The following is a 20513-nucleotide window of genomic DNA, read 5'->3' as shown; positions in this document are numbered from 1 at the left end:
CCATTTTAATGCCGACAGCGCCCTGCTCTAGAAGTTATGTTTCTTCTCGAAACTCATTTGAATTTTTATTTAAATAATGAGCGCCTCCCGCTCTTTCCCACGGTGCGCAGCTTGTAGGCGGTATTGGACAGGTACTTGTAAAAAAGAAAGTTCTTCGATTGGTCCTCCGGTTCGTGAACTACTTAGCTCGGGGATTTAACTGAGATACCCTATAGAAGGTTTCCCGCGGGAGTGAGTTCCCGCGGGGACACTCCGCTGTATATTGTTCTTGGAAAAAAATAGTATCTAATGCTATGTACATGGGTGACTAGAAGAGAACTGATGCTGCCTAATCCAGCCCAGCAACGCTCTGCGCTCAAAGCTCTTCTGACATTTCTGGGCACCATAGGACTTCGATCGTTATTGTGAAGGGGCTCGTTATTTTATTCACCACATTCCCACCGGCAATCGGGAAGAGTATCGCCTGTGGCGATGAACCTCCCAATCTCCAAAGCCAGAAATAAAGTTTTAGTTGTTGATGCTGCTGCCTCTCGATTTTTTCTTTTTTTTCCAAGGAGAAAATGTCTGTAAGGTTATTTAATATATTGAACATAATTTACCTATACCTAAACTCTTAGAAATGAACTTCACCACATAGCACGCTCCTAGCCAACCATCATCCCGAATGACACCGTTCTCGCCCCTGATTTGTTGAAAACGGGAGGCGGAGCCTATTCTGTGCCGTGCATAATGTGCACAACATAGGCTCCGCCTTCCGTTTTCAACAAATCTAGAGCAAGAACGTTGTCATTCGGGATTATGGTTGGCTAGGAGTGTGCTATGTGGGAAGTTCATTTTTAAGAGTGTACCTAAGTTGCAGCAGGAACATGAACAATGTCAAGCGACCAGATCGTGAGTTAGAAGGAACAAGTAAGGTTAGAAACATAAAAAAATTGTTTGAACGAGACTTTCGTGTAGCAGTCTACACGTCATCAGGTGATGATGAAGTGAAAAAGTGATGGAGTGTAGACTGTTACACGAGAGTCTTGTTCAAATATCTTTTTTTTTATGTTTCTAAGCGTTACTAGTTCGTTCTAATTCATATACCTACCTAAGTTAAGTGTACCTACTATTGGCATCTCGACGGCAGGTAGCTATCCATAGGTCTATCCATACCACATAGTTGGAGAGGCGCTTCCATATTAAATATAGCTCCTTCAGCGAGTTCTTACATTTCGCGTGCTTACAACATTCTCAGAACCGTTTTCACTGGAAGACAATGCTGCGACATTCTTCACTTTATTTTGAGTTACTGCTAAGATTACATAGAGTTTGGGTCGTAGAGTCCGTGGTCTTGCAATATCATAGCGGCTCCCTTGGCTCCAATCATCATGGCGGGCACATTGGTGTTTCCCGAGACTATATTAGGCATGATTGAGCAGTCCACCACTCGAAGACCCTTGATGCCACCAATCACACTGTGAGACGATAAGCTGGTCAAGCAAGCTATTACTCGGTTTAGTGTGCCAACTGTACATTAAATTGCGCTCCTTTTAGGGGTCACCATGGGATTTGCACTGGGACAGCGACCGAGAGCGTTGACGCACAGATGGCAGCAAACGTTATGATGTGGTCAAAATTGGTGGGCAGGTGACCCCCAGGAACGTAGCAAAAAGTACAGTTGCATGGAAGAGCTTCGAGGCCTTTATCAAATATTTGCAAAAATCCAGGCTAAGTATAAGTTGACGCCAGTATATGAACAGGGTAACCTGTTAGGCTAGGTAAAAGAAGTACGCCATACTCTTAAACACCGTATACCGCTTATTCCGCCTGTTTTTATTTGCCATATTTACCCAATTTTTCTCGAACATCGACCCGATATCGATCCGCATCCGATATCCGATATCGTTTCGTCCCTTCGATGATTTCCCATTCCTTTTGGGTTTGCCCGTTCTGCTGTGAAGGAACATCAATCGCCTATACAAACTAAAGCTTATAGAGTGAACACGATCGATGCTTGAAGGTCAGCTACGCCGATTTCCCGATGTGTTAGAACTGTTGTGATATTCAGAACGAGCACATCCAACTGCCCCCGAAACGCATCTTCGTTTATCACTTTTGTCTTCCTATTACGATAATTAATTAATCAAAGAAACCAAAACAAGCCATGGGCACAGCCATTTTTGTGACGTAGATGGGAAAAACCTGCTCCATCTACGTAGATAGAGAATCGTACTTCTGATTGGATGAAAGCTGAGGCTTTCTCTGACTTCCCTGGCGTCAACTCCTGTTTGCGAGGAAATCCAGTTATGGCCGCCGGCTACGATGAGCGTTTCGTCCTAGGTAATCCCGAGAACTATTGAACGATGGAAACAACAACTGCCATTCAGCTGCCATTCACGTCGACCCGTTTGCTGCTTTTACTACAAGTGCAGGAATGGGAGCGATTGCGCACCAACGTGAGACTTGGTGGTCGTTTGAACATATACCTGCAGGCTGCAGAGGACTGGTCTTCAAAGAAAAAAGACCGTATTTCTGCCCGTGCGCATCGTGCGATTGCCAGGCTTGTCACACGAGATATATATATTGTGCAGCATCGTAGTGTGACCGCAATGAACGACGTAGGAATGTATCGTGACCATTCGAACTGTTTCGTTCAGCCATTCGTCGGTTATATGAAAGTGGTCATTACAGTTGCCCCGCACAAAAACTGTTGGGTGTAGTTTTGTAGTGTGTTGGTCATCTTGTAGAGCGCATCGCGGCATGTAGATCGAGAGCCCTTATACGTATTTTTTGCATGTTTACTTCAGGGTGTGCATTGTTCTATACCACACTGGCCATATTTCATTCATAATAGTTTCGCAAATAAACACGTACGGGTCCGTCTCATAGTGCTTTTGAGTTAGGCATAGTGTCTTCAGATCAGGGTATATGTATCCTGATTTGCTGGGCCATACAGATATTATTAAGGGTAGTGCAACATTTCCCAATACTTGAACCATGCTAACATTGCCAGAATAAGGAACATTACACTGCGCTGTATGTTCCACACTCAGTTGTCTCGCGACGTAAACCCCCAATTATTATATTATCTACTCCACTTGTTCAACCAGGTAGCACTTCCCAAACCCTAATTTTTTTAAACATGTGCTTGAAATTGCACAACTGCCACTCAAGTAACTTTGCCACCAAATTAGTCAGTGACGAAAGCTATATATACTTTATCACAAATTTAATAACCTTGGTGGAAATGGTTGATGCTGCCCTCTGCCTTGTACGGTGCACTGCGTAGCAAAATACACAGAGTCCAAATGTTTTCCTTGTCCACAAATGCCCTGTCAAAGCTGAAAGACCCTTACCAAATTGGGGAAGCCCGGGCTTGCAGCGCTCAACGTAAATAACTGCATGCTCAGCAACTAAGGCTGGTGATACCGAAGACCTAATATTTCTAGGTTAAAAGGAACAAAGGAGAAAATACCACTGCGGCATATTAATGTTGTTTCAAAAGTATAACACCACAAAATTTGTGAGAGTCAGTTGGTGTATTTAGTTATGTTGGTCACCTCCTGCACCAATTTTTAACAAGGTTCAATTGCGTTGCTACCAACCAGAACCTAAGCCTGACCTAGGATCTAATAATAATAATAATAATTCAATTCAATGTTTATTTATACTTGTGGCAAGTTAAATAATAATAACAGTCCTGCCTAAGCCCGAGGGAGCGTGTGAGCAGGGACTGGAGTCAGCAGCGGTACGCGTCAATACCCACAAGATAACGGGAAAAGGTGCTAAAAGGAGGTCATGGAGAAGAAAAATACAGAGGGAAACGGCACAGTAAATTACAACTTTAACAGTAATAGTATTTTTTAACAGACGCTTTAGCTGTGATTTTGTACTTACAGTTACAATCTCTGGAGGTAGGTGATTATAAATATATGGCACGTAATAGCATCCAACAACAATAATAAAATAATAATAAATAATAATAATAATATCTATCTATCTATCTATCTATCTATCTATCTATCTATCTATCTATCTATCTATCTATCTATCTGTCTGTCTGTCTGTCTGTCTGTCTGTCTGTCTGTCTGTCTGTCTGTCTGTCTGTCTGTCTGTCTGTCTGTCTGTCTGTCTGTCTGTCTGTCTGTCTGTCTGTCTGTCTGTCTGTCTGTCTGTCTGTCTGTCTGTCTGTCTGTCTGTCTGTCTGTCTGTCTGTCTGTCTGTCTGTCTGTCTGTCTGTCTGTCTGTCTGTCTGTCTGTCTGTCTGTCTGTCTGTCTGTCTGTCTGTCTGTCTGTGACCTATATGGACCTTCAACACTATTTTGGTCTAGGTTTCACACGTGGCTTCTAGTGAAATTGGAAGCTGCTCTGTAGAGCTGACAGGAGACTTGCAGTGTAGAGAATTTTTTTATTTATATTTTCCAAAGAACACGTAAAAAACAATGTGCTGTACCACCTTGTATTCGAAGAAATACAAATATACTTTGTTTTAGCTATGCGCATGTTAGCAGATTACAGGTGACCGATGACACAAAATGGGCGTCAAGGGTGAGAACACAAGAATACTACCACTGCAGGCACTGTCCTGAAATTCGAATTCACCATTTGTCAGAAAACAATGACCACGCACAGCCTAAGGATCATATTGAGCTCCTTCCATGATTCTTTTTATTGACAGCATGTTGGCTATCATCCAGTTCATGAAAGTGACCTTTATCGTTGAAAGAATGGTTCAACAGTAAGCGAGCTGGTGATAGTGTCCATGGTGGCGAGACCTGAAGACGAGATACAAGAAGGAACATACACACACCATTTTGAGACATTGTGTATGTCCCTTCCTATCCCTCGTCTCAGGGTGTTTCGTTTTGGACCTTCATGATGTTTCCTTCCGGAAACTTCACATGTTTTTATGTAGAATTGTGAAGGTACAGCCAGCCAGGCACTGTTAGCAAATCACACAGTATTTTTCTTCAAACAAGAATCCATAGATGGTACACAGCCATCTTCAGCATTGCACACATCTATGGGACATGTTAATCACTTTGGAATGTCACAGACATGTCGTGGAGGCCGGCACATGATTAGTGGTGTTGAACAGACAACTCTTTGTCATATTTTAGGCACAAAAAGCAGTTTTGGCACCTGCATGTTGAAACAGTTCTACCTCTACATACTTTGCTATGACACAAATATATTAAGCAAGAACTGTACTCTCTACTTTATTATGGTTATTAGTCAACACTGCCAAGAATGTGGGAACACAGTCTTGTACCACCTACACTCTTCAAAATGGCCTTCACACACCACACATTGTAGGTCAACGAGACTCCGGAATGATGTCCTTTCCCTCCCATTTGGCTGAAAACTTTTTGCTACTACTTTGCATAAGGGGAAGTTAGTACAAGAAACGCACATGTTCCTTTTTTGAGCAAATCAGTATTCAGAGCGTTACCATACTGTGGTGGGCCTGCAGTGCATTGCGTGGTACAGCACACACTGCAAAAAATTTCACCGTAGAACATGTCCCCCGTTCTAATGACAGTCTTCTCCAGTTTTTCAAACTGCCGTTTCCCAGAGTGCTTTATGGTATGACACAGTACTTCGAAATCTTTACTGTAGTTTACTGGTTGTAGCAGGAAAAGATACCACCGTTTCCGATCACAGGACGCAAGCCATAAGTGCTATACGGCAACAGTACATGCTGCTGTCTAGCAGTTGTTCGTGTTTGGACATGGTATGGTGCATGCAGGGTAAATTCCATGGTTAGAATATCCAAACGTGAACAACAATTAGATTACATGATGTAGAATGCTGTATAGTACAGTAAAACCTCGAAAGTCGGACACCTCCCTACCTCGGACAACTCCCCATGTCAGACAAGATTTCATTACACGGGCAGGCTGCCATTGAAACTACATGGGGACGAAATTCTCTATGTCGGACACCTCCCTATCTCGAAAGTAGGACAGGGTTTTTCCTGCTAAGTCGGACAAAACCCTAGCCAAATTGCATGAATCTCGGCCCATCTTTGCACCAAAAAGACCCAAAATGAGCCAGTGGCCTTGACTTTTTTCCCCTATACTGGTCTCAGCATTTTTTTGTTTTAGTTTTTCGAGTCCAAAAACAAGTGCTGTCAGTCTACATTGTCATTCTTTGTGTGAGCCCTTGTCTTCGGTTTGTATAGAGCCTTTGAACGCGCACTGCACCAAAGCAATGAAAAGCGGGCTGACGCTTCAGAGAAAAGCCCTCGCTGCTCGAAAAGCTCCAGAGTTAATGGCATTGAGTGGAATCTGAACGGAATTGAATATACCAAAATAAGTAATAGTCAGTGAAGAGTGGGTAGAGGTACAGCTTGGGACAAAAGTTTACGGAACACGGCACTGGCGTATTTCTTGATGTGAGCGGCCCCCTGCTACATATCAAGAAGATATCGAATAAGAAACGGGTGTTCGGCTATTCTGTCCATCTCTCAATGTGTGCGTCCACCTCTGTTTGCTGCTAGAGTGTCGCTCAAATGGAGAAATGTGACAACCCCGTGTTCCGTAAACTTTTGTCCCAAGCTGTACCACTACCACCAGGTACCACTACCCGGCACCACCACCAGGCACCACTAAGGACCATAAATTGAAGAAACGGGGCATTTCTGGCAACACAGCGATGATCTTTTCCAATTTTTGTTTCCCTCATATTCTGTAACTCGGACACCTCTATAAGTAGGCAACGCTTAGGCTGCACCGCGGGTGTCCAACATAGGAAAGTTTTACTGTATTTATGTCCCGTGTCATGTGACCAAAAACAATATGTGCTTTTGATCATGCTGCACACCACAGGCGAAATTAACTGCGTGTGAGGATAACAACATGAAACCCGAGGAGCGGAGGAAAAGGCATGACTTTACGATCTCTGTGTGAGTTGTTTCATGTTGTAATTGCATACCAGCTCGCCTGCACCTGAGAATAGGTTTGATGCATTGTACACGCACCTTAGACATGCAGTGTGTGGTGTGTTGTGATAGTAATGTCACTGCCAATTGAAAAATAATGCTCCAGGTGGATTGTTTCGGTACAATCTTGAACTAAGCATACCAAGGGGTAGGGCATCTGCGCGACAGGTTTACCTGGAAGTAAGAATGTAAATGTTAGCTGAAGTCATTGTGTGACTAAAATTATCAATGTACTGCTGCAGATCATACTAACAATAGCACACAAGATGCTCCGATATGTTCTGCAGGAATGTCTCTGTACTCACAATATTAGTACAGCAGCTACAGAAAGGCATAAAACAAGTTTTTGTATACACGATACCACTTGAATGCAACACAAGCTTCTACTGCGATGCCAGAACACAACAGCGGACAGATTTACCATACCTCACCTGAGAAAAATAATGTACTGTTGCACACATGATGCTGTTTGAATGTAATCCTGAAACTTCTCGAAAAACATAATTTATGAAAGAAATACATCAACTGGAAGATTTCGATTTACCTTACTGAAAACTGAGAAAAGGTATGTGCTGTTGCACACATGAACCTGCTTGAACTGCTTGGGGGCTCTGGAAGAACACCTTATTTGTGACCAAAATACAACTGCTGAGCCAACATTTTAATTTATATCTTATTCAAAATACACAAGATGTGCTGCCGTGCATATGATACGATGATATTGCTTAAATGTACTCTGAAAACGCTGAAGTAAGGACACAAACACCCCAGGCATGGTTGCTTTAAGCTAGCGAGCAACAGCAAGGGTATACGAACACAAGAAGTCAAGCACAAGTGATGCAATGCACTTGATTCATCAGAAAATGAAATGTCTAATTACCAGGTGTCACTGTTCCGTCAACAAAAACAGATGGACTTTGAAGGGGCGTCTGGTTGGCACTGGTGACATCATTCAACTTGAAACCCAGACGGTGCCCAGGCAGCACAGTGTACTGAAAGTCGAGTGCAATAGGGGTGGACGGGTAGGTGGAAGGCCTTGAACAGACTTATGAAACTAAAGAGCATTGGTAAGACACATGCCGTCCACCCCTATTGCACTCGACTTCCAGCACATTGTGCTGCTCGGGTGATAGTTGAGACGTGTAGTGCAAGCTTCTCGGTGGTGCCAGAATGCCTGCGAAATCATTTAACAAAATAAGGCAATTCCAAATCTGTACTGAGAATACACCCGCTGAGGCCTAATCTCTAAAGGATGAAGCAGTAACTGACAGATAGTGTACTTTTCTTTTCTATGTGATGACATTTGCACCGCATGACTGACTTGTCCAACATTACGCGTCTTACCTTTATCTGATGCCTAGACCTGCCACTGCTGCAGATAAGGTTGGCACAGCATCCCAGATGAGATATCTTCGGCTTCGTGTGAAACAACTTGCGCATTGCTTCCGTAACATTCGTATGAGCGAAATGAACAGATCAAATCGCTGCTTTCGAAGGTGGCACCCAGTCGGAGTTGTAACCGATTGTTGCAGTCAGTAGCTTTTTCTTTCGCCTTTCGGAAAGTTGTGGTTTGAGACATTGGAACTGCTTGCTGAAGTGTTCTTGCAGACGGGAGCAAAACGCTCACGCATTCTTGGCACGCAGCACAGAACACGAAACACACCAGGAAGTTTGTACTGTCCTAGCAAATACTTTGCAGTTGAAGGAAGCAAAAGTCACGTTCCTCGTGAGTTCAGTGAAGTCCACAAATATACTGGCTCCCTAATAGCGAACTGTGCATCACTTCCCCAATGTCAATCTGCGCAGCAGACGGCTCGGCAGAAGAAACCGGCCGGCTTGACGGAAGAAACCAAGCCAAATGTCATGCCAAGCCGGAGCCCGGGCAGACCACGAATGTGTCGTCGACACAGGGTTTGAACAGGGTTTTTGGCCACAAGACGGAATGTCAGTGAAACTAAAAATTCACTCTTTCGAAAAACCGCGAGGGGTTTGGGATAACTATTTTGCACACATAATTCAGTGTTCCCTTATGAACACATCGTGTGAGTGCCATTCCATTCTATAACACTCGAAAATCGGCGTAGCTGAGCTTCGAAGGTTCGCAACAATCTCGGCGGTCTCATTCAGTGAGTTATAACAAGACAAAGAATGCCTGCAATGTCATAGTATTTCACTCTCTCTTACCTAAGCCTGGCGTCGACAACTGCATCGGTTCCATTCCCCATAGCACATGTGCCTACAAAATGCCAGGCAGTCTCCGTTAAATGCATCGAAAGGCACGCGATGTACGGATCGCTCCACAATTCATGTCCTTCGCAACCGGGCATGGTGAGGTTCCAAGGCTTCACCCCAAGTGCTCGCATAGGTGGCGTGTAGAGAACCTTCATTGCTTCTTTGGCACCTACGAGGCCAGTGCTGCTTTAGATTCACAATTCTGATGAAAAACTGGCACAACATTTGGTAAGATATGTACCGTCGTCATGTGCGAGTGTTACTATTGTACACCAAAACGAAAGGGAACGTTCCACGTGGTTGCCATTCACTGGCCTGAAGCCAGTTAATCACAATCAGAAAATGAACTTTTTAAAATTCCATTCTAATTTAATTTAGTTTAATCCATTTCCACCGAAAGGTGGGTTTAGGCAAAATACATCAAGGCTGCTTCACAAAGACCGGAAACGCTGTGTTTCAAATGTTCGCTACTTGGGACAGAAGATGGACAGGGAAGCAGTTTACTAGACAATCTCTCCTGACTTGTCTCTGCACAAAGCCGCTGCTAAGTTTCACATCACTGTGCCCATTCGTGTGCCTGAGCGGCCTGTCAACACATGTGTGCTGAGCTCTTTTTGGAGGAGTGGAAAACATCGATCATTTGAGCCTGAGGATCAGCTTTACTCATATGAGGATTCGTGATGGTATGTTGCCTTATAGTGTATGCCTTTGAAGTCAAATAACAGCACGTCTAGTCCATGTGAAGCTACATGCACTCAAAAACTAACCGGTTGATGCATCGGAAGAGCACGATGTTGCGATAATGCGGGTTGCCCAGATCTTCTGAAGCTTCAAGAATATTATATGCCCTCGTGAGAAAGTGAGCGAAACGAGGGACACCATGTACCTTAAGAGAAAACTGAAAATTGCAGTGTGGACTCATTCAATCTCATTATACTACCCACCCATTTTAAGCGACGTGACACGCACTAAGTCCGTATGTCGTCTGCTTCCGCTAATAATCTGAGACGGTTTTTAAGAAAGAAACCATGCTGCTTCGAGTAGCTGCCTGTGAACAATAGGCGCTCAAAGACTCTTAAACCGGAACTGCACCGGATAATATGCTCCGAACCAACCAGAGTGAAATCAGTCTTCCCCTGATTCCTTGAATGCGGTTCGCGTACGCCCTTTAGTGACATCTATGCAGTTACATCATCTTTCACAAAAAGGCGTATGTCCGCGGCTTCCACAAGGCAGAAGCGATATCGGCATGATTATGTGCAAGGGCTGCCATTCAGCATGTTATGCGATGAGGGCTTGCATTAAGGGGTAGCTACTCTCGTTAAAAGTGCCACCGTAACTGGAAGGAAAGATATACCACGTCAAGAACTGGACATATCGAGCATAGATGGCATCAGCTAATGGCGTTGGACAGCGTCGAGAAAAGCCTCGATAGCATACCTTCAACAGCAGCACGTATGTCGTCGGGATGGGAAAAGTATCTTGGGTCTACGACAGGTGAATCCTCATAATTTGCGCTTCTCAGAGTAACGCTACCTCTGGATGCTGGCCTCAGGACTATGGGAACGATCATGAAGCAAAACTTGTCTCTGTTTGGTCTGTAGTACGCGTCGTACACCTGAAACACATAACCATGCGACGTATCGATATACTGAGGAAGGTAAAGCTTGATAGATAAAACTGTACTAAATAAATACAGGGTTGGAGACCTAAAACGTCAGTCACATTTTCGCGCATGTCGCTATACCTACTTGACAGACAGACTTCCGCTACCACACAGTGAATAATTTGCGCCAGAAAAACGTGCGACAATATCCTGGTTACTAGACAGTGCGTAACAAAATAAATACGACCACGCAAACTTTTGTTTTCATGCACTTCCTATGCCGCTTATACCGCTGTAAACACGGCGGTCTGGGGATTACTGAATGTAGCATCCACATAGGTGCCTTAGCTGACATGAGTTTGTTTCGGTTTCCACGTTGCCAGCGTCGCTAGCGCCCCTAGACGGAAGCTGCACACAACCATTCGCAGACTGCCGTTTTACATCGGTATAGCGCAGAAGAAATGCATGAAAACAAAAGTTTGTGTGGTCGTATTTGTTTTTGACGACATGGGGTAACTTCGCCAATAGTCCTAGCGGTTACCGTGGTGCCGGGAGCGCCCCAATGAAGGCTGCTGAGGGATGCTCGCATGTTCTCTATGGTGGGTAGTCCGAGAGGACACATCCCAGAGCAAGAGGGTTAGCACGCCCCTCCCTCTCCTGTGCCACCATCATCTCTTCCTCCCTCTTTCACCCCCCCCCCCCCCCCCTCTTCTCCACGCTCTTGGTGCACCGAGCACCACTGCACCAATTCACAGCAGGCTGGCCGCACCTTCGCCCTACATCACAACCTCCCCCCCCCCCCCCCCCCCCGCATGAAGACGGAAGTTTGCGTGCTCGTATTTATTTTGTTACAGAATGCTAGGTAACCACGATTTTTTCGCAGGTTTCTCCCCGTAAATTCCTTACTCTGAAGAGCGGAAGCCTGTGCGTCAAGCACGTACCGCGTCACGCGCGATAGTGTGACTGGCCCTTTACAGCACCCTCCCTGTATATTCTGACCCGTCGCTCTTTCTCTTGTTTCTCTGATCGATGAATATTTCTTAATAGATTTAGAGGCAGGGAATCGAATTAAGGAGGAGTGTTGACTAGTCGATAGCTAAAAGCGTGTTGTCCAGAAAACGAAGCCTCCATATAACGCGAGTTTTCTTAGACACTAAGAATGGACCACTTCCTTATTCGCGTCGCTCCTGGCGACTGAATGTCGAACGTCGTGTCTTTCCCCCCAATAATGGTGATGCTCTTTTCGGACTGGCACGTTGCGTGGGAATGTAGCAAGGGAACATTTGAAGAAGAATGCGGAAAGAGTGAAAGCGCACTGTACTCATTACCAGACCTGAACGTCCGCGTAACCTTGAAACCGATTATCTCCGCACAATGAACGTGACAGTCTTCCGCAGGTGCGTCCATAGCGATGTTTTCCACTCAAAGAAGGGGTACTCAAGGGCTGGGCATGCGCATACGCGTTGTCGGAAATGGTCCATTTACGCCCATGTAGGCGTTGAAGGCGTGTATTTTGCAATTTACACCCTACAGCAAAAGCAGAACACCTATCAAGGTGCAAAGATGGTGTACTGTACAGTTTACACCACGCAGTCAAAATAGCAACACCTATCTTGGTGTAAAAATGGTGTACCGGCTGAGCCAAAAGTTTGGGACACGCACGAGCGGCGTCAACCCTCTGCGGAGCGACATCCTGCGAAACAGGGACGTCCACTTGATCAGAGGGGTGCCAGTGGCTGTTATCACATGCGATAAGGCTGTTTTCGATGCACATTGTCAGCCATCCACCCCTGAGTGAATGTACTCATTTCCGGTTTCCATTTTCATTTGGCACTGCTCGCAAGTTTTTGACCGAACCTGTACACCACTACACATTCATTTATGAGATTTGTTTGCTCTGGGTGCTTACAGAGTGTAATTAGGTAATAACAGCGAACTGCTGGCTTAAAATGGAAATAAATAAAGTATCATTATAGCTGTAAAAGTTCATGCTAAGAACAGAAGAAGAGAAAGAAACAGTACTAAAATAAATTGCATTCAGTTTTCAGCACTCCTGTAAGCTGTGCATTGCAGTTTCTCAAATTGATTACAATGTTACAAGACACCATACAGGGCCGCTTGCGGATACAATGAAAGGAGTGAGTCATACAGCTTACTAATAATGTTACTGCGTGTGGTGCTGAGACAAAAATGTGAAACAATAGCATACCAATAGTGACACATTTTATTGTGACAATGGATCGCGCTTTAACGTGCATATTAATACGCATCAATATGAACATATCCCAGCTGACTGCAGCGTTTAACTTTTAGCTCATTCAAAGTGATTTTTGATGACAAAATGACCCATGGTTCTTGTACAAGCGTACAAGTGTGATGTCTAGTCAGACAGTCTCTGTTTAAATTTTGTGTCCATGCCTGAATAGTCAGGAATAAATTAATATATTCAAAATGCATGCGAGCATTTTGCTTCCACCAGACGCATGGTTGTGGGTGGATGCACGTATAATGCTGCTATGCAACACAGCTTCCTCTAATGGCTGTACCCGTCCTTGCAGTTGAAGCACAGATCACCATCGGCCCATGCATCTAAAGGGTGTAATATCTTACACCCCACTGCTTTTACACCAGGACTGGTGTAAGTTATCAAACACCAATTTTGCGCCACAAGGGGTGTAAAAAATATGTCAGTTTACACCCTTCTCAAGGGTGCACATTCTTACACCCTACTGACTTTACACCGAATTTTGTGTGAGTTATCAAACTCCAACTTTACACTCAAAAAGGTGTGATATGTTTTAGTGTGATAGCATGGATGTCAAGACAAGCGCATGGTATGGACGAAGATATGGTATGGATAACCATGACGATGATAATTGCAATGATGACGACGCTGATCCCATCTGACAATATTTGCATACCATTATTACCCTGACTGACGACATATATCTGGAAACGAAATGACATGAGTGTTTCTCAGGTACTGTGTTTCGGACCAGGGCGGTTTTCGACATCCGCGTTGTTTTGTTTTTTGGTGCTGTGTTCCTCAGACTGAAGGGAATGTTACCCTGTCTACAGTGCAGCAGTTTGCTTGCAGGCTTCTCATTAGTTTTGTTTTCCTAACACATCGAGTAACAGTATTTGCGTGATGTTCGGGTGCAGTGGCAGAGACAGAATTTGGAGACAACACACAAAGGTTCAGAGATAAAAGAAATCCCCAGGTTGGACGTAACACCAGAATGCAAGGAAGCTGGTGCATAGAAGCGAAGAATGTCGCATTTCCTTGGGCTTCAGGAAACAGGGAGACACACGACATCATTCAATTTAGCATTGCACTGTGCAGTTCGTGTTCTGTTTTGTGATCTATTTTCACTGGAACTCGAATGCTTTTTCAGATTCTTTGTATCCTTCCTTTTGAACCCTGTTCTGCAATGTATTAAAGAAGGGTCAAACAGCACGAGACCCTTGCTGAGAATCTGACAATCTTACACAAAAGTTCCACCCGATCGCTGTTGGGTTTCACTCGTGACTCTCCCTAGACGACTAATACCAACAAGGACAACTCGGCGTCCGACAATCACCATCTCCTTTGAGAATATGTCATTTGCGTTGGTGAGGGCCAGTTTTCGTATCTGTCTGCTTACGTCTTGCCTGATGCCCAACGCTCTCGATCCCAGTTCAGCCTCTGCCGTTGCAGGAGAAAGTGACACCAGGAATGCCTGAGTGTCTGGACGATCATTTTCTGGCATGGCCAAGGCACTTTTGAAGAAGGCTTGGATTTCCACACCAGCGTTAACGGTTAGCGGACCTGCAAGCAGTTGCATTGAAGTCATTAGAATTTGACCTGGACTTCGCTCGCCTCCAGACCGGCTTCATGGACGTACGAAACACACGAGAGGAACCGGCAAATTGTGGCGGCATTAAAACACCCATTTTGCATGAATCAGAACGTGGGTAGACCTAACTCTAAAATTCGTGGTAGGTAGTAGTCCAGCTACTATACCGCTAGGTTGTTTCGTGAATACGTCGCTGAGGGGACACTGAAACAGCAGACATCGGTTTACAAGGTGAAAGTGTTTTCGAACTACATCTTCGCTGGCTCCCAACAACCGTCGTTAGATGCGGAACGGACAGCCGGTGATCGTTGCCTAAGCCTCTATCTGCATGGAAACTGCGCGTTCTCTCCTTTGTGGAAGCGTCGACTCCGAAGTTGGCGAAATCCGCAGTACCGTTCTTTGCTTGGGTTCACGTTCGGCATTCTCTCTCACGTGATAGAGCTGACAACGCTCCGATTGCTCGTAACCGGAACCACTCCAACAACAACTTTATTTTGATGAATGGGAGCGGTTGGCTGGCTGGCTGGGCCTTCGTCGGCAGGGGCGATACTCTACCCCATTACTGGTGGGGATGTGGGGTATGAAATAGTGAGTCCTATGAAAGTCCTGTGGTGTCCAAAAAGGCAAAAAGAGTTTGAGGGCATCCTATTTCTCAAAGCACCGTGCCATTTATTAGCCACGAACTGAGGCATTTGTAGCTGATGCCCTTAATACCTCAACAAAGACAGTGACTTCATTGTAGGGGTGCGGAGGGAGCGCTCCGCATCGGGTGATGCGACGAACAAAAACTACCCATCAAAACTACAATACTACAAACTATTATACTATACTACAAAAACGGAGCCCTCTTGTTAGCACGTGATTTTACTTATCGTTTATCGCCTGATATGTATAGAAATTCATTATTGGGGAAACGGAAAAGACTTCCCTCACATGGTGACGCATACTCCTGACGCCACTGCACAGCGGAGTCCTCCACATTAGCACAGATAATCCCAAGTTGTATCCTGTAGTGCTGTGTACATGAACCAACTCATAACTTCACACTTCTGAAACGCAAACGTGACATGTGCTCTCAGCAGGACGACAGACTGTTGAGAGTTAACTTCAAACGCGTGCCACACACGAGAGGAGCTGACCAGGAGGTTGAGATAGGTTTCGTTATGGCCTTCAACCTTGAGATCAGCGTTTATGAAGTCGTTTATGAACTCGTAATGTCGGATTGACAGCTTGAGTAACGAAAATGACAGTTTTCGTGTCGCTTGGCTTTCCTGGATGCCACCGTACCCCGCGTCGACTTGAAAGACGTATTCTCCCGCGTATTCACGTATACCCGTCAAAAAACAGTAATTCACCGCATAGCACGCTCAGAAGCGTCAGTCAGAATGATGTGTAGAGAGCAGATTTTTAGGGACAACAGGGGACGCTCTTAACCGCATAGCACGCAGTATGCCAATCACCATCCCGATAAGCTGAGAGAGGAGACGCGCACCTTTTTATGTATCAACTTTCCTTTTCAATCGGAAAACACAACGACATGGTTCTGAATGTTGGTTGGCCTAGAACGATTTATGCGACGAAGAGCTCTACCTGTTAGTTCCTAGAAATGTGCTCACTAAATTGATATCCTTCTGTTTCCTGATAATGTTGAAAATCAGGAGTGTATGCATCCTTCTATCAATCAAGATCAATCTAAATTGACACAAGAAACTGTCCATATCCTATGTTCAACAACTCGAGACAAAGATTAATGCATGGTCATTCGTGACGGTTGCTTCTGAGCGTGTTCGCCACCGTCACGTTCCCACATTCCTAAAACAGAACTTCACCACACAGCACGGTGAAGGCCTGCCACTGCACAGAGTGATACAGCTGTCACCTCTAATTAGCTTTGATGTGCTTTTGTATAACAATTAACGTAACTTCATAAGTGTCATAAAAACGCGTACGCCTCCCGTTTTCAACCAGTGAGGAGAGACAACGATGTCATTCTGGATGATGGTTGGCTAGCTTCGTTCTATGCGCTACATGCAGTTCTGTTATATGAGCTCACACGAGAGGAGAGCTCATTCAGAACCCTCGCCACCACCCTCGCATCGCCACTACCCTCGCCACCACCATCTATATCATGAGTATATCCGGCGCTTTCGTGTTCATCATTGTCTCTCTGTACGTGTAGACGCCGTAAAAGAACTGTTACTATAGGTGGTGCACAGATGGAGTGACCGAATGAGACAGCACACACAGTAGGGAGATGGAGGTTGTGCATGTCCTGGTAGAAACCCTGGGGAAATGCGTGGATATTTCCATCGAAGCACACGGGTAGTCACGAAGGAAACATCGGTTACCGGCGTCAGTGGTGACATTAGAACCTAGCCGCCTCAAAGACTTCACAGTGTTAGGTGTTGTGAATGGTATCCACTCAGTCGGTTTCGTGTCTTGTACTTGTACGAGGGGTGTTCAACTCAAACCGGGACTTTGTGTCTCCTGAGTTTACAAATGGCTCGCACTACACCTTTTTCGTCAAGTTCACACGCGACAGGCCTCTGCGTTTACCACGTGGAGGTTTGTGCAAAACAGAAGACACGTGCTGGACAAGATGGCCGACAACGAGGTGAGCGCGCACATGGAACAGCGAATTGTCACGAAGTTTCTCGTGAATGAAGGCGTAAAGTCATCTGAAATTCACAGAAGACTTCAGGCTCAGTATGGCCACGATACATTTAGCCGCAGCAAAGCGTTTGAGTGGTGCAAACGGTTCCGAGATGACCGTACATCAGTGCAGGACGATCCCGGCCGGGGCGGCTCAGAGCCCAGTGTCAGAGTTCTTGAGAACATCCAAGTTGTGGAGCGCCTGATCCTCAAGGACGGACGGATAACATGTCTCCAACTGGCTCGAAAGACAGACCTTTCTGTGGGAACGTTGAACACTATCATTCATGAACACCTCCAGTTTCGAAAAGTTAGTGCCCGTTGGGTCCCGATGCAGCTCTCCGTGTTTGACCGGCAGAGAAGACTGGAAATCACCCAAGAGCTAAGGTAATGTTTCGACACTAAAGGACATATTCCTTGATCGGATCATCACGTGCGATGAAACGTAGGTGCACCACTTCACTCCTGAGTCTAAACGCGCATCAAAACACTGGAAGCATCCGAACCTGCCAGCTCCCAAGAAGTTCCGAAGCACACCGTCTGGGGGTAAGGTCATGGCCACGGTTTTCTGGGACAAGGCTGGCGTTGTTCATGTTTATTTTCTGCCCAGTGGTACCACCATCAATAGCGCATATTACTGCCGGGTTGTCAGGGATGTGCATAAGGCGCTGAAGCAAAAGCGGCCGGGCCTCATCACCAAAGAAGTCCTCTTCCTACGCCCGCATACCACGCATCTCACGACACGAACCTTACAGGAACTTGGCTGGGAGTTGCTGTCACATCCCCCTTACAGTCCAGGCCTCGCCAGCAGCGATTTCAATCTCTTCAGGCCATTGAAGGCGTTCCGTGGGGGCCACCACTTCAGCTGCGACGACGAGGTCAAGAATGCGGTCCGATCATGGCTGCTACGCGCCGGTAAGGATTTCGACGATGCTGGCATGCAAGCCCTCGTGAAACGCTGGGACAAGTGCATTAGTGCAGCTGAAGATTACGTTGAAAAATAAAACTAATTTCTCGCCTGTAAGTTCATTTTACCTTTGCGAAAAACGAAAAGTCCCGGTTTGACTTCAACACCCCTCGTATATCGCACTGAAGCGCCTACTGTCTTAGCAGAAAAATATATCCCCATTTTAATATAAAAATGTTACATTACACGTAACACATGATACGTTACAGCAAGCACTGGGGCAGCGGAATAATACAGGTCACACACGAAAACAAAACGGGGGCTTCATTGGCCTATAACGGTGGTTTCCAGCAGACCACATTAATGTTTTTTCATCAACCAGTACCGATACTGCCTAGATATTTACGATACGACAGTTGAGGAGGAGTCTCGACATTTATCATTTGTCACAGAATCATCGATTTCTTGCTCATGGCCGTGGACTAGAACTTCATACCGGAATTAAATGTAGCCGTTAAAAAAATCACATCTTCACATATTTCTGGACTACTACCTCACCATGTTCGGTTCCCTAAGTACGCCCGGCATCAAAAAAGTTGTGAAATGATACTCCGATTTAGCTCTTAAAATGGTCACATTCTAAATATAGGGGGGAACACACCAGATCTGCTAATAAAGTAGTCCGACGCCATGGATAAATTTCTCGCATCTATTCCTGCGTTTTCTTCCATCGTTGCTGCCACGCCACCGGTAATGTGATGATCCTGAAGGTTTCGACCTACTGGGAGGTTGGCACGGACAGGAATCTGGAAAAAAAAAAAACTTGTTCTGTACTAACGTCTGCATGTTGTAGACTGAGTCTACGAAATATCTGATCCAACTCCCGCTGTAACACGGAAACCACTGCTGTTTGTTATGTGTTGGATTTACTGGGTTGTTGGGTGTGCCAATCATGTGTCAATCGCAAGCCGAAGCGGCTTGCGATTGAAGAATCCAATATGAATTGGCCTTGTTGAATTCATTCATACGCTGTCAGGGGTCCTGAAGGTGAGAGGCATCGGATGCTGAGAATTCGCTATGAATCGGTATACCCATGCGGAGACCCGTAGGACGCGAGTGAGGGTTGCGTAGCGGTCCAGGTCGGAAACAGAAGTCGATGGGCCTGAAGGCCCGCTGCGCACTGTATTGGACGATGTGTCGTCAGTCTCTTGAGTTTCGGAAAAGACCCGTCGTGGGACATCGGTTGGCCACTCTTCGGCCGGCATGATAAGCCATTGCGGACCGTGCCACCAGAGGGAGTCGTTGTCCAGACGATGAGCGGCGATGCCGCGAGTGACCAGATCAGCTGTGTTGTTCTGTCCCTGGCAATGATGCCATGTCTGGCGGTGGTGAGACGTCGAATCCCGGCTACATGGTCTGGACAAATGTTCGCCTTTGCGAGGGTGTACTTGTGAGCCACTGCAGCACGATAGTGGAGTCAGTCCAGAGATGGGTGGGCAAGCTCGTGTGCAAAGGGATCTGCTCGATGCGAGCAACAAGTCTTGCTGCGACCAAGCATGCGATAAGTCCGAGGCGTGGGAGGGAGACGTGATTAAGCGGAGCTACCCGGCTCTTGCTAACGAGCAAACTGGAGGTCCGCAGCCCGTTCTGCCCTGGGGCACAGATGTATAGCGACGCTTCATAGGCGCGCAGACTTGCGGCAGCAAAGGCGTGAAGCTCAGTAGACGGACTCGTGATGTCGCACGATGATGCCAAATGACAAGAAAGCCGCATAGTATTGAGGACAGGCACCTCAGAACATCATGCTGCCCAGTCAGCTTCCTCCCGAGCTTCAACAAGTTGGCCTAGCCCTGTCCTAGACGCCACAGAGATTGGAATAGCAAGCGACCACGTACTGTGAAGGGCGTCAAGTACCCGTGGGGATCGAATATGCGAGCTAGCGCGTGAAATGACAGTTCACTTTGTGGTACATTGATTCGAGAGGTACACGATGACGTTGTCGATATTGAAGATGATGTCGTCTGTGGGCCGGTGCCAAAAGAGTCCCATAACCCTCACTGCTGGCTCGGTTGACACGCGATCGTATGTCATCCCCTCTTCGAGGAATTGTTTGTTCAAGTTGGAAGAGTTTGACGACCATTTGCGCAGCCCCATGCCCCATGTAGTCAGCATTCAGGTTAGGCCCTTTGTGTAGTACTTGATCCTGTAATACCTCGCCGTGCACGTGGGATGACACATCGAAAACTACACGAACCTTAGTAGTCATTACTTCCATACGTATCACTGCGTGATGCGGGAAGCAGTAAACGTTTTCTTATACGTGAGGATCAGCAGTTACCCGTTCTGCGTGACCCT

At 45.9% G+C, this 20513-nt stretch overlaps 1 protein-coding gene across 1 annotated transcript in view; it reads right to left on the bottom strand.

The window, feature by feature from the left end:
- Positions 1-1262: 1262 nt before the first annotated feature.
- LOC135385249 (glucose dehydrogenase [FAD, quinone]-like) overlaps positions 1263-20513 on the bottom strand; it is a 129093-nt gene continuing 109842 nt past the window's right edge. The window contains exons 8-12 of the mRNA XM_064614454.1: positions 18820-18964; positions 14408-14571; positions 10598-10775; positions 9110-9326; positions 1263-1457 (exon numbers count right to left, since the gene is read on the bottom strand). Of these exons, the coding sequence (XP_064470524.1) occupies positions 1301-1457; positions 9110-9326; positions 10598-10775; positions 14408-14571; positions 18820-18964 (861 nt within the window). The 3' untranslated portion in view covers positions 1263-1300. The remainder of the gene's footprint in view (positions 1458-9109; positions 9327-10597; positions 10776-14407; positions 14572-18819; positions 18965-20513) is intronic.

This window comes from Ornithodoros turicata, chromosome 2, assembly GCF_037126465.1.
Source record: "Ornithodoros turicata isolate Travis chromosome 2, ASM3712646v1, whole genome shotgun sequence".
In the NCBI taxonomy this organism is placed as follows: domain Eukaryota; kingdom Metazoa; phylum Arthropoda; class Arachnida; order Ixodida; family Argasidae; genus Ornithodoros; species Ornithodoros turicata.
Note: the sequence above shows the minus strand (reverse complement) of the source record. Positions and strands in the feature narration are given on the sequence as shown.